The following is a 14014-nucleotide window of genomic DNA, read 5'->3' on the forward strand; positions in this document are numbered from 1 at the left end:
GAGTTGGCCCCCATTGGAGACGGGGGGCTTCTCTTGACAAAGTCGAGAAAGTCATTGCCAGCTCCACTAAAGACCAAAGAACCTCAAACACTCTTGAAGGTGTTACTGAACTCTTCCAGCCTGTTTCCTGGGTCCTGGTGTTGGTCTCGTGGGACACAGGAAGAGGAAGAAGCCAGCTCTGCTCTAGGGAGTGCACCTGCCACACTCTCAGAGGGCTGGGAGTGGGCAGAGGAGCCATGTGCAGGAGCGGGGTCTGGATGGAGGGGTGCTGTGGCAGGGGGCAGGGGAAGGGTGCTCCGGGTGGCGGGCACAGCACAAGCAGGGGCAGGGAGGTCCACACTCGGATGTGCGCAGGGAGAGGCAAACCGTGCATTTCCATTGCAATAGGCAGTAAAACGTAGAAGAACAGAGTGGGGGCCAGGAAGGGAGTCAGAGACTTCTAGTCTCTCTCTGCAGGTGAGTGGCGGCCGAGGTGTCAGCTCAGCATACCTGGGGCCCGGGGCTGTGTCTTCTATCACTGACCTCAGGGCACACGAAACTAGGCAGGGAGAGCAGAGGCACAGGGCACGGTCAGTGAAACCAAACAAGGAGTCATCACCAAATGCAGAAAGGGCAAGGAGTGCCCACAGCCACACAGGGGCTTTGTCTGTGCAACATGGGGGTCCCACCAGGGCCTGCACCCTGCAAGCACAAAACTCGCCTCTGAAGATAAAGGGAAGCTGCTGGAGCTGCGGAGGTGGTCTGGGGTCAGCACAGAGCTGGGCTTATGCTGCAGTCACAAGGGGGACACGGAAGAGGCTGCAGGGTACAAAACCAGTGGCCGGAGTGACCACAGTCTAACTCTGAGCCTGTGGAAAGGGCGCCCACAGAGTTCACCCACCCAAGAGGTGCCATTCACCTGTGCCCCCGCCCCACAGTGACAGCGTTCTCTAGGAATATGGTGCGCCCCTCTCCTCTTGCATCAGCCCTGAAAGTGAGTATTCAGGCCAAAAAGCAGAAGAGCACAGCTGCATGGTTCTATTTCCATTTAGTTCTGGAACAGGCAACGCTAATCCACAGTGATAGAAGTCAGGAGAGTGGTGGAGGGGGCGGGGGTTGAGGACAGCAAAGGGGCACCGGGAGCTTTCCCAGTGGCGGAAATGTTCTTGTCTGGACCGGGTAGCAGTCATGCAGACATACGCAGCTGTCAAAGTTAATCCAAATGTACACGTTAAAATGTGTGCGTTTTATTGCCTGCAAGTTATACCTCAATTAAAAAAATAAAGTTAGCACTCAGGCTTCTTCCACAACTTCCTGAACCGTGCGAGCTGATTTTCTTGCTATTAAAAATTCACGGTCCATGGCTGAGAACAGCAGCTGCCTTCTGTTTGCAAAGTCAACGCCAATCACTGCCCGGCAGCGGCAGACTCGGCCCCTCAGGACCTCCTTTCTTTTTTCCCTTTGACCTACTTCCCTGATAAGTGACAGGACAGCCAGACTCTGGGAACAAATGCCCGTTATTCGGCCCCGAGCTGAGCGGGCCCTGCTCCCTGGGCTAATCCGCCCGGACAGACGGATGGACGTGAGGGGCTTTGCCGTCGGCTCCAGCTGTCAGTCTGCCTGTCAGACTCCACAGTGGCCCCCTCTGTTCCTCCCGCCGCCCCCACTCCATCCCCGACTTCTTTTTGTTTCCTGTCTCTGACAGACGAACATCTGTTAAAACTCTGTCTGGGTGAGCTGTGGCCGGCGGCCCGCAAATCCCCAAGCCGCACCCCAGCCTCATCTGGGCGCTGCCGGGAGCCCTGCCTGGCCACCCTCTGGACACGGCCCCGAGAGCCGCCGGCCTGGGCATGTGTGGCCCGAGTGGCAGGGCGCACGCCGCTAAGCCCACTGCCCAAAGGCCCCCAAGCAGGAGGCATGTGCGGGCGACGAAAGTCAAAGCAACAGGGGCACGTTCCACAGAGGATGGGGCTAGAGGGGTGGCCGTGAGGGACAGCAGCTTCCAAGGACGGTGGTGGCAACTCCCAAATAAGGCCCCACTCCTGCTGTTTTTAGCTCATTCCACATAATTGGAAAAACATGGCAGAAACTGAAGCCAGCTGCTGCCTCGGTCCCGGGGCTGTGTGGAGGGGGTGGGGAGGCCGGGAGGCCCAGGCTCTGCACTCCACTGCCAGGGAGGAGAGTAACTCTGAGCTGCAGAGAGCAGAATCGCAGCCGCCGTGGTCCCACAGAGCCCCAGCCACGCTGGGTGGCAGAGGGCTGCTCGCAGGACATACCTGCCCTGTCTCATGGGGGTCACTTCAGGAGGGGCGAGGGAGCCAGGACACAGACAGCCCAGGGCCGGCGGTCACCCTGCAGCTCAGAGGCCACGCAAACAGTGCTGCCCTGAAGGCACACAGCAGTGCAGGGACCCCCCCCCCACACACGCATCCTCACCTCTTGGAGGCTGCCTGTGTGCCCCTGGGAACGCTGCTCCCCGTCCCTTGGGGTCCCGGCGTGACCACCCTCTCAGCCCCTTCCTTGGGGAAGGCACCCGACTCCCCCCACCCGGGTGGCTTTCATTTACTCAAAATCAGGAAAAAGCAGAATTCAAGACATCACAGAAATGTCTTTGCCTGTAACTCCATGAAAGATAAATGGTCAGACACCCTGGAGGGAGTCCTGGGGACCCTCGAGTCTCACCTGAGGCTCTGGCTTCAAACCCCGAGATGTTTCCGGCCGTGCCAGCGCTGCCCCCCACAACCTGCCACACACGGCCCTCCCTGGGGAACTCGCAGATCTGGCCCCACCTGACCACCCCGTTCCTTCTCGTGGGCTGGGTGGTTTGGGGTGGGGCCGGGGACTCTGGATGTGTCATAAGAGTCTGAGTGTTTCTGACACGGCCAGGCCCTGCCCCCATGCTGGCCTTCGCCCCACAGGAAAGGGAGCCACATGCCTGGAGCGCCCAGCACACCCCACTCTGTCCTCCCCAGGTTGCCTGCCAGCCGTGTAAGCCGTTCTCCCCATTGCCCCTTCACCCCTCCTCAGCTCCCCTGGCAGCACCCAGCCTTGGAGGCGACTTCTGATTACAACCTCCGAAGGAGGACTCGCTCCCTCGGCACTGACCCAGACGGCCTGCATCATTGCGCTGCTCAGCACGACCCACACAGCCTTCCTCCAAACCCCATGGACGGGGGAGTATAATCACCCCCTTTCTACCAATGGAGAAACTGAAGCTCAGAGAGGCTGTCACCTTCCTAAGGTACCAATACGATGACAAAAAATAGAAAGCTGGCCCGCAAGTGGAACTAGGTGCTCCAAGTCCCGGGTCTGCCTGACACCGCACCTCCTCGCCACCACAGTCCCGGGTGTGCCTGACACCGCACCTCCTCGCCACCAGTCCCGGGTCTGCCTGACACCGCACCTCCTCGCCACCACAGTCCCGGGTCTGCCTGACGCCACACCTCCTCCACCACAGTCCCGGGTCTGCCTGACGCCACACCTCCTCGCCACCACAGTCCCGGGTGTGCCTGACACCGCACCTCCTCGCCGCCACAGTCCCGGGTGTGCCTGACACCACACCTCCTCGCCACCACAGTCCCGGGTGTGCCTGACACCGCACCTCCTCGCCGCCACAGTTCCGGGTCTGCCTGACACCGCACCTCCTCGCCGCCACAGTCCCGGGTGTGCCTGACACCGCACCTCCTCGCCGCCACAGTCCCGGGTCTGCCTGACGCCGCACCTCCTCGCCGCCACAGTCCTGCGTCTGCCTGACGCCACACCTCCTCGCCACCACAGTCCTGCGTCTGCCTGACGCCACACCTCCTCGCCACCACAGTCCCGGGTCTGCCTGACACTGCAATTCCTCCCTACCACAGTCCCGCGTCTGCCTGACGCCACACCTCCTCGCCACCACAGTCCCGGGTCTGCCTGACACTGCACCTCCTGGCCACCCCGGTCCCGGGTCTGCCTGACGCCGCACCTCCTCACCACCACAGTCCCGGGTCTGCCTGACACTGCAATTCCTCCCCACCACAGTCCCGCATCTGCCTGATGCCACACCTCCTTGCCACCACGGTCCCGGGTCTGCCTGACGCCGCACCTCCTCACCACCACGGTCCCGCGTCTGCCTGACACCACACCTCCTCGCCACCACGTTCCCGCATCTGCCTGACGCCACACCTCCTCGCCACCACGGTCCCGGGTCTGCCTGACACTGCAATTCCTCCCCATCACAGTCCCGGGTCTGCCTGACACCACAGCTCCTCCACCACAGTCCTGCATCTGCCTGACGCCGCACCTCCTCGCCACCACGGTCCCGGGTCTGCCTGAGGCCGCACCTCCTCGCCACCACGGTCCCGGGTCTGCCTGACACCACACCTCCTCCACCACGGTCCTGGGTCTGCCTGACACCGCACCTCCTCGCCACCACAGTCCTGGGTCTGCCTGACACTGCAATTCCTCCCCACCACAGTCCCGGGTTTGCCTGACACCACACCTCCTCGCCACCAAGGTCCCGGGTCTGCCTGAGGCCGCACCTCCTCGCCACCACAGTCCCGGGTCTGCCTGACACTGCATTTCCTCAACCCAGTCCTTGGCCGGCTCCCAACTACAAACCAAGTCATGTCCTCCATCCTGACTCCTCTCGGCCTAAACATCACTCCCAATGCCTCCCTCTGGAAGAGGCACAAGGCCCACCAGCACAGCCTCCTTCATTACTCACATTTCCGCTAGCCCAGGGCCAGCTCTGGAGCCCTCACCACGGGGCCTCTATCCTTCACCCCCAGACACTGGACCTCACCAACCTATAGCCAGGAGGAGATCCCCGTGTGACCCCAGGGCCTCCTCTGCCCGACTCTGAATTTCATTGCTCAACGTGACACTTCGGAAGGCTCCCTGGGCACTGGCAGCCCTCCACAGGCACCGCTCCTTCCGGCCAGCTCTGACGTCCTGGCTGGCGAGGTGCCCTGCATGAGGCCTCTGCCCACTGGGACCTCAGAGCCGTGCCGTCAGCTGCAACAAGCAACAGAATTTCACGTTTTCTTCACGTTGCCCCTGGGTGAGCAGCTGCTATCTCCAGGTGGTTTTCGGTCGAGGCGAGGTGTCCCGTCAGCAGCCACGCTGCACAGCTAATTCATGCCTGCCGGGTGCACAGCCACAACACCAACAGGTGCCTGCAGCCTGGACAGCCACAGAGGAAAGAACAGCGACTGCACTCAGGTGACAGGACTGTGGTCTCTTAACAAAACACTTTCCTTTAATGTGATATTTTATGGCAAGGAATAAAACCCGGAGGACAGGACATTTGGATACTAAAGCCCCAGGATGCCACGTGCGTGGTCTGCTTTGTGAAGTCTGAAGCCCATGCCCCATTCTGGCCCCGCTCACAGGTCCGTCTCTGACTCACCAACTTCAATGCCAGGCTGTGCCTGTCCTCCAACCAGAACATGACTTCCTTAAGGACAAAGCCGTTTCTCACCCATCCCCATCTCCCTCTGGATTAAGAAATATGGAAAGATCTTCTAAAACCATCTCAAATTTGCAGAGAGCCACCTTGGTGACAAACCCTTGAAACGCTTCTGAGAAGAGTTTAGGTTTCTTCTCAACTCTAAAACCTCTAGAAAACTCTATCTCCCCTTTTCCACACCAGCTGCCCCTGGAACACTTCAGCTTCAAAAGGATCCAGGGCAGGGAGACGGAGAAGCCAGAATCCACACCCAGCACCAGCCAGTTAATTAACAGGAAGCGGGTGGGGCCCATCTCCAGGCAGCCCTGAGGTCAGGCTGGGGAACCGTGCTTACAAAAACAGTGAACTGAAACGCTCACATCCTCATGCAAAACCAGACTCCCGGTTGCATCTTTCTGTGTCATCGAGGAGCTTTTTTCTCCCTTTGACAGAACACCCTATACACAGCATCTGGAACCAAAGCAGCAAGATTCAGGCTCAGAGTAAAACAGTCCCTGCACTGGCTGCATGTGGATGTTCCCAGCCCAGAGTCCCACCCAAGCAGGGCGTCTAAATGACACAAAATGGTTTTCTCCTGCATGCCACTCACACTCCAACTGAGTTATGTGTAAAAGTGCCTCTCACGGCTGGGGGCAAAAACAGTTCCCACAAGACCAGAGAAAGGTGCCCCCTGACGGCTGAGTCTCCAGGGAGCGTGGAGCTGCGTGCTCAGCCCTCGCAGCCCTGATGGCTCTGGAATGGGAAAGCTTCCAACAGGAAGCACAGGGCTTTCTGCTAATCCAGCGGTCCAGCCCCACAGGTGTCTGTGGTGTCAGCTCCACGCCACAGAGCCCAGGGCTGGGGCCAGAGCCAACAGGCCCCCTGCCAGCCTGCAGGGGCCTCCTCCTCTGGGTAACCCAACCACCCGCTGTGAGCGCAGGCAGCCTCCTCTAATCACCACAGGGCCTGTCCCAACCATCCCACCCACCCCTTGCTGGAAAATGAGCCCTGAGGACTCCCCAGGGCTGCTCTGGGTCTGGACACGGAGACAGGATGTGACATTCGCAGAAGGAGTGCAATGCCCTTGAAGGGCTCAGCCACGGGCAGCCAGTCCCCAGGGCTCAGAAGGCCCAGCTGTCAGAATCCTGGGAGCCAGCAAAGAGCCAGGGGCTCCACCTAAGTCTATGGCCCCTGCCTCTTCTGGTTGGGAAAGAAAGCAACACCCCTTTACCAGCTCCCAATGACAGCCCACTCCCCCGGGTGTGAGAGGATTCTGGGACGATGCAGGCAAACCTGGACCCTGAGCGAACCTGCCCCAGCTCTCACGGGCCTGGCACCAGCCACAGCACCTAAGACGCTGGTCATGGTGACAACATGACGGTGATAAGGGCATGGACAGTGGACAAGGCAGCTGGACACTGGGCACCCACTGCATGCCAGGCATCCGGCATGGCACCGTCCACCCCTTGATGAGCAGTGGCCCTTTGCAAGCCAGGGTAGCCTGGGCAAGTTATTTGGGGGTCTCCAAGCTTGTCCAGCTGTGCAACTTCACTGAGCCATGAGTCTGGGGTTTTATCAGGGCCCATCAGAGTTCCTGGAACTCTGACGCATGAGGGAGCCACACAGGGACCCTTAAGAAAAGCTCCCTGGGCAACATGTTCTCTTGCCTCAGTCTCCCACAAAGCTGTGATTACAGGTGCACCACTGCCGCCCAGCTAAGTTTTGTATTTTTAGTAGAGACGGGGTTTCACCATGTTGGCCACCGTGTTGGCCAGACTGGTCTTGAACTCCTGACCTCGAATGACCCTTCCACTGTTGGGGCAAGGCACCTGACAGGCACGACTGCACAATCTGCTTGCTGTGGGGGCTGTGTCCCTTCCCCATTCCTTGGACAAATGTCCACACCCAGCCTTGCTTTGACACCCTGAGAGCAGAGATGGTGACCACACCTGCTTCCTACATGTCCATTGCTCTCCAGGGCAGATATTCCCAACAGATGCAACACAGCATTTAGGCAGACATCACCAATCGATGGTGGCAACACACACCAGGCCCTGCGCCCTCTAACTCCAGTGGCCAGACCCCAAGCCAGCTCTCACCTGCCCACCCCCAACCCACAGCAGTGAGACTCAGAAATGGCAAAAACACAAAGAGAACAGACATGCCCCATAGCAGGAGGACGGTTAAAAGACATGTCTTGATAAGATATCATTCAGACAGGCCAGGCGCGGTGGCTCACGCCTGTAATCCCAGCACTTTGGGAGGCCAAGGCGGGTGGATCACGAGGTCAGGAGATCGAGACCATCCTGGCTAACACGGTGAAACCCCGGCTCTACTAAAATACAAAAAAAATTAGCCGGGCATGGTGGCGGGTGCCTGTAGTCCCAGCTACTCAGGAGGCTGAGGCAAGAGAATGGAGTGAACCCAGGAGGCGGAGCTTGCAGTGAGCCGAGATCGCACCACTGCACTCCAGCCTGGGAGACAGAGCGAGACTCCGCCTCAAAAAAAAAAAATCAAGATATAATTCAGGCATAGGCCAGGCACAGCGGCTCCTGCCTGTGATCCTAGAACTTCGGGAGGCTAAGGTAGGCAGATCCCCTGAGGTTAGGAGTTCGAGACCAGCCTAGCCAACGCGGTGAAACCCTGTCTCTACTAAACATACAAAAATTAGCCAGGCATGGTGGTGGGCGCCTGTAATCCCAGCTGCTTGGGAGGCTGAGGCAGGAGAATCACTTGAACCTGGGAGGTGGAAGCTACTGTGAGCCACTGCACTCCAACCTGGGTGACAAAACAAGACTCCGTCTCAAAAAAAAAAAAAAAAAAAAGATATCCTTCAGGCACTAAAACTCATGTCTTTGATACATATTTACCTCCTGCAATCACAAACGCTTCTGCAATGCATAAAGTGAAATAAATAGCAGGAAGCCTTATGGTTCAATCACACAGGCACACAGTCACATACAAAAAAAATGCAGGAAGGGCCAGGGAACAAAAAAGCAACAGAAGATAAGATGTGGAGACAGACACACCGAGAGAGTAAGAGACCACCTCCAGAACTCCCCTCAGCTTCGCAAACACACAGCGCAGGGCCCGTTACAGAATCTGTGGGGACTGCTGCAAAATGGGAGTGCAGAGAGCCCCTTACTCAAAAGGTAGGAATTTCAGGTCAACAACAGAGCTCACCTCATGTGACTACATAGGTCGCACAGCCCGGGAAGTCGGTCCCGACACCAACACGCTCCTGCCTCAGAGCCGCCACACATGCTGTTCCTTCTCGCCTTTCCCTCTTTTAGTCCTTCAGATCTCAGGCCTCCAGGGAGAAACTCCTGGCCTGCCGGTTCAGGCGGCCACGGCCCCAGTATAGGAGTCTCCAACTCAGCCCCTGCTGTGTCCCATACCTGACCCAGGTCTGTCCTATGTCCATTTGTGTGCCGGCTTGCTTCCTGACACAGCCCCCACCACACGTGCACCTCGGGGCAGGGGAACAGGCCCAACTCATTAACTGCTTTCTTCTCGGATATTTTCTGGAATATTTGTGGATATTGGGGAATGTATATGTGCCACCTTCCACCTTTTCCAGATTGGACAGGATGAGCTGCCTTTTTTGTTTTTGTTTTTTTTTTTGAGACTCTGTCGCCCAGGCTGGAGTGCAGTGGTGTGATCTCGGCTCACTGCAAGCTCCGCCTCCCGGGTTCACTCCTGCCTTAGTCTCCCAAGTAGCTGCGATCACAGGCCTGTGCCACTACTGCCTAGCTAATTTTTGTATTTTTAGTAGAGATGGGGTTTCACCATGTTGGCCAGGCTGGTCTTGAACTCTTGACCTCAAATGACCCACCTGCCTCGGACTCCCAAATTGTTGGGATTACAGGTGTGAGCCACTGCACCTGGCCCGAGCTGCCTGTTCTAAACCTGTGCCGTGTTCCGGTGATTCTCTCTCCGCTCCGTCCCCTGGCCCTGACTGTGGTGGCCGCTCTCTGCCGTCATGAGCCCATATGTCCTCATTCTTTCCCTTTCCGCCAGGACTTCGACCGACACTGCAGAACGCAGGGTCCAGCTCCAGCACTGAGTTCAGCCTCTTCTCACCAACAGACAGACAGGAAGGAGAGAAAACAAACTCTGGGAAGGCCAAAGTTCCCGGGCAGCCAGTCGGCCAAGCATCCTTCTCTGCTGAGGCTTATGCAGCCGAGGCACCCCCTCCTTCAGGGAGCAGGCAGGGTCCTGGGGCAGTCTGTGAGGGAGAGCAGGGCCTTGCTCCAACATGGCCCAGGTATGGAGCAGTAGCAAACTCATGCCTCTGGGAGCCAGACCCCACCTGCTTGAACCTACTATGCCACCTGCTGTGGGTGACCCCAGGCCAGTGACTTGCCCTAGCCTCCTCTGTAAACAAGGGGCTCATCCAACCTGGTCAAACCTCCTCCCACTCAAGGGTCTTTAATCCACCCTTAATCTGCTTGGTCCAAACTCCTGGTGTCGCCAGGTCACTCACGAGGCAGCTCATCTGGACTCCTTCCCTGGGTCCAGTTTCTCTCTCAACATTGCCTTTGAGGCCGAGGTAAACGGTAAACAGTGAAGGGCCCCAGAGGTGATGGAGGAGTGGGTGTCCAAGACACTCACCCTTTCTAATGCACCAACTCCCTCGTGGACTCGCTTGTGCCGTCTCCCCACCCACCCAGCCCCAGAACCCCGAGTGTGAGCACCAGAGGCCCAGGATTCTGTCTGCACCGCGGGGTCCCCAGTGCCTCGGAGCAATGCTGGCACACGGCAAGTGCTTGACAAATGCCTGCTGAACGAGCAAATGGATGGATGAATGAATGAATGAGCAAGCAGATGAATGACTGGGGTGCTGTCCAGAGCCATGAGGACTAGGCCGCCCAAGTCCCCATTTCTCAAATTCTCCTTCTCCCCACTAGGGAAACAAGATGCTCGGTGGGGGAGACTCTCCAACCATCCCCCTGCAGTAGCCAGCACAGAGGACAGACCCTTTTAAGAAACAGCCATGTCTTCATTAAAGATGCTCTGCTCTCAGAAAGAGAAAGACAAATACGAACCTGGAAAGTCCTCACCAACAGCAGGACCCCTGCCAGGGAGCAGAGAAAAGACCCATGCGCCACGGGCACCGCAACCACACACACACCCCGGCCGCTGCACACAAGTACAGACCCTAGCCGGGGAGGGCAGAGGGACCAGGAAACTGTCCCTAGAGTCAGGACCCCCATGTGCTCAGACAGCAGTGGGAGCAAGGAGATTTCTCCACCCACTGGATACCAGGAGAGTCCTTCTAGGGGGCCCCACACTGAGACTCTGCCCCTTAGAACTCTCCCTGAGTGTGGAAGCCAGCCCACTTGGAAGCCCCTTGCCCTCCTGAGTGGGACACTGTTACAGGAAGCAGACCCTGTCCCCCACCACCTTCTGCAAGCTGGGCCCCATCACGCTACAGAAATGGGGAGGACTGGTACCAGGGATGGCGCTTTCCTGACACCTCTCGTTACCCCCTTGCTTGCCAGGCCCCAGGGTCAGTCCCAGAGGCCAGACCGGCTACCCCAGGCCCAGAAGCATCCCCGAAGGCAAGCTGCATCCTCAACCTGTGTGACTTCCTGAAGGGCCCGCCCCGAACTGACACCTGGAAAGAAAGATCCTCAGCCAGTGACCCAGAGGAGAAGAGCCATGCCCCACTGCAGCACAGTACGAGGAAGCACCAAGCGCCTGAGGACCAAGGCGGAGAGTGAAAAACTGGGAAAATATCTGGGGCAAAAAAAAAATAAAACAGGATTGACCTCCTGGGCTCAAGCGATCCTCCCAACTCAGAGTCCCGAGTAGCTGGGACCACAGATTTGAATCACCACACCCGCCGAGTGGATCATTTTGAACGGGTTTGCCAAGGTTCCTTCTGGGACAACTGGCCGCAGCCCATTCCCGCCAGGCCTCGCCCCACCCGCCCCGTCCCGTCCCGTCCCGTCCCGCCGGCTCACCTGCCTTACACGTCCTGCCGTTGTCCTGCAGCTGCACACCCGTGGGACAGGCACATGTGTAGAAAGGCTCCCTTGGGGACAGCAGGCACAGGTGGGAGCAGCCGCCATTGTCCTCCTCACAGCGAGTGTGGACTGGGAAAACCAGGACAGAGTGAGAGAAGGTTCCAGAAGAAGACCGCCACTTGTTTCTGAATGAGTCTCATCCTGCCTCCTCGTCCCCCATGACAGCCCCCAGTGTCCCTCTGCCCAAATGCCAGCCTCAAGTGGCATCAGGGACCTCCCCGCGGGCACCATTCCACCTCCTGCCTCATCGCTGGCCCCCTCCACATCGGGCCCTCAGCCCGGCCAGACGGCCTGCAATTTCCCCAAAACCAGCCGTGACCTTCCTGGCCACCCTCACACCCAGACGTGACCTGCCCGTGGAGTGGCATCCTCCCTACCTGCTCCCTCCCACAAGCTCCTATGACTAGAAAACCCTCCCTAGCTTCTCAGGGCCCTGAAAGGACACCCCTCTGCAAAGGGTGCCCCCCACACTCCAACGGCAGGGGTCAGGACCTGCCCGTGTGGTAGTGACAGAAACCCCAGAAAGAGTGGGCTCCTGGGCAAAAGGCTTGTCTTGTCTTTGTGCTATGTGTGGACGCAGCAGCTTCCACAGGAACACTGTCCCTCTTGCTGGGATGGCCAAGCTTGTCACTCTCCCAAGCCCTTTATGACCAACAGCAATTGAAGGGAACTCAATAAATGCTTCCAGCACTTCATTCAAACCAGGGGAAAGCTGGGGTGTATCAGCCCCATCATATGGATATAACTGGAACAACAAACTCACCAAAATGAACCTCTCCCTCCCTCATGCTGCCCCAAGTGTAGAAGGGTTTTGTGCCCATGACTTTCTCACCAGGAAACAGCTCCAGAGAGCCCCACCCTCCGCTGTCCTGCTCTGGGAACAGCTGCCACCCCTAGGCCCCACCTTTCAATTCAAAGTCCAAACCTTCCATAATGGCTTCACCAGAAATCTCCATCCCTGGTCCCTGTGGGGGTGGGTCATTGTCCCCAGAGCCACAGCCCCACTGTCACAGAAGCTGGTGAATTTCACCATCAGGGACCTCTGTCACAACCCTGCGTGGCCCCCAGGCTGAGAACTGCTGATTCTGAGCAGGTTATTCATTGATAAATATGCAACTTGCATGGCCAAGCATGGTGGCTCATACCTGTGACCCCAGCACTTTGGGAGGTCAAGGTGTGAGGACCACTGGAGCCCAGGAGTTTGAGACAAGCCTGGGCAACATGGCAAAATCTCATCTCTATTAAAAATACATACACGTGGCCGGGCGCAGTGGCTCACGCCTGTAATCCCAGCACTTTGGGAGGCCAAGGCGGGCGGATCACGAGGTCAGGAGATTGAGACCATCCTGGCTAACACGGTGAAACCCCGTCTCTACTAAAAATACAAAAAATTAGTCGGGCGCGGTGGCGGGCGCCTATAGTTCCAGCTACTCAGGAGGCTGAGGCAGGAAAATGGTGTGAACCCGGGAAGCGGAGCTTGCAGTGAGCCAAGATTGTACTACTGCACTCCAGCCTGGGTGACAGAGCGAGACTCCGTCTCAAAAAAAAAAAAAATACACATACATATATATATATTTTTTTTAATATCCATACACACACACACACACACACACAACTTCTGGGCCTTGAAAACAAGGCAAGCTTCCTTGGGAATCCCCTTGCCACTGCTGAACCTGAAACAGCCCCCACAAGCTCTGCACAGGGGCCCTCTGCAGGCCCGTGCCCCCCAGCCAGCCACATACTCTGCACACATCTCCCTTCACTGCAGCAGGCACCCCTTTAGAGAGGGTGCCCCCCAGGGCATGGGTTTCTGCAGGGAGGGGCCACCTGTCCCCCACCCCACTTACTCTCCCACCCCCCCACCCTCCTGCCCCGGCCCCCCCACGCCTTCACACCCCCCCGCCCTCACCCCCCACGCACCCCCCACCAAGCCCCCACCTCCACCTCACCACGCTCCCACCCCACCACACCTCACCCCCCACACCCCCACCCCCCCACCCCCCCCATGCCCCAGCCCCCGCGGCCCAGCCGGCACTCACAGAAAGGCTGCCGCTCCTGGCTCAGCACCTGAATGTCCATGGGTGAGTAGAGGGCGCTCAGGATCTCCTTCCTCTTCCCCCCAGTGCGCTTGTTGCAGGCATGGATGGAGCGGGTCTGCCAGTCCGTCCAGTACAGAGTGTCCCCAGAGAGCGTCAGGGCGAAGGGGTGTGTCAAGCTGCCCTCTACCACCTTCTGCCTGCAGTCAGGGAGGCGGGGTAGGGGAGCCATCATGAGGGTCCCCTGACAGTCACTGCTGCTGACCCAATTACTTTTTTTTTTTTTTTTTTTTTTTTTTGAGACGGAGTCTCGGTCTGTTGCCTAGGCTAGAGTGCAGTGATGCAATCTCAGCTCACTGCAACCTCCGCCTCCCAGGTTCAAGCAATTCTCCTGCCTCAGCCTCCCGAGTAGCTGGGATTACAGATGCCCACCACCACGACTGGCTGATTTTTGTACTTTTAGTAGAGAAAGGGTTTCATTATGTTGGCAAGGCTGGTCTTGAACTCCTGACCTCAGGTGATCCACCCGCCTCAGCCTCTCA

The 14014-nt window shown here is 58.1% G+C and overlaps 1 protein-coding gene across 3 annotated transcripts in view; it reads right to left on the reverse strand.

Moving 5' to 3' along the window:
* The window catches only part of LOC105469707 (LDL receptor related protein 5), a 142727-nt gene that overhangs the window by 77679 nt on the left and 51034 nt on the right, over positions 1-14014 (reverse strand). For all 3 annotated transcript variants that reach the window (XM_011721116.3, XM_071074144.1, XM_071074143.1), the window contains 2 exons: positions 13476-13672; positions 11374-11505 (listed from right to left, as the gene is read on the reverse strand). In XM_011721116.3, the coding sequence (XP_011719418.2) occupies positions 11374-11505; positions 13476-13672 (329 nt within the window). The remainder of the gene's footprint in view (positions 1-11373; positions 11506-13475; positions 13673-14014) is intronic.

This window comes from Macaca nemestrina, chromosome 12 (genome assembly GCF_043159975.1).
Source record: "Macaca nemestrina isolate mMacNem1 chromosome 12, mMacNem.hap1, whole genome shotgun sequence".
Classification (NCBI taxonomy): domain Eukaryota; kingdom Metazoa; phylum Chordata; class Mammalia; order Primates; family Cercopithecidae; genus Macaca; species Macaca nemestrina.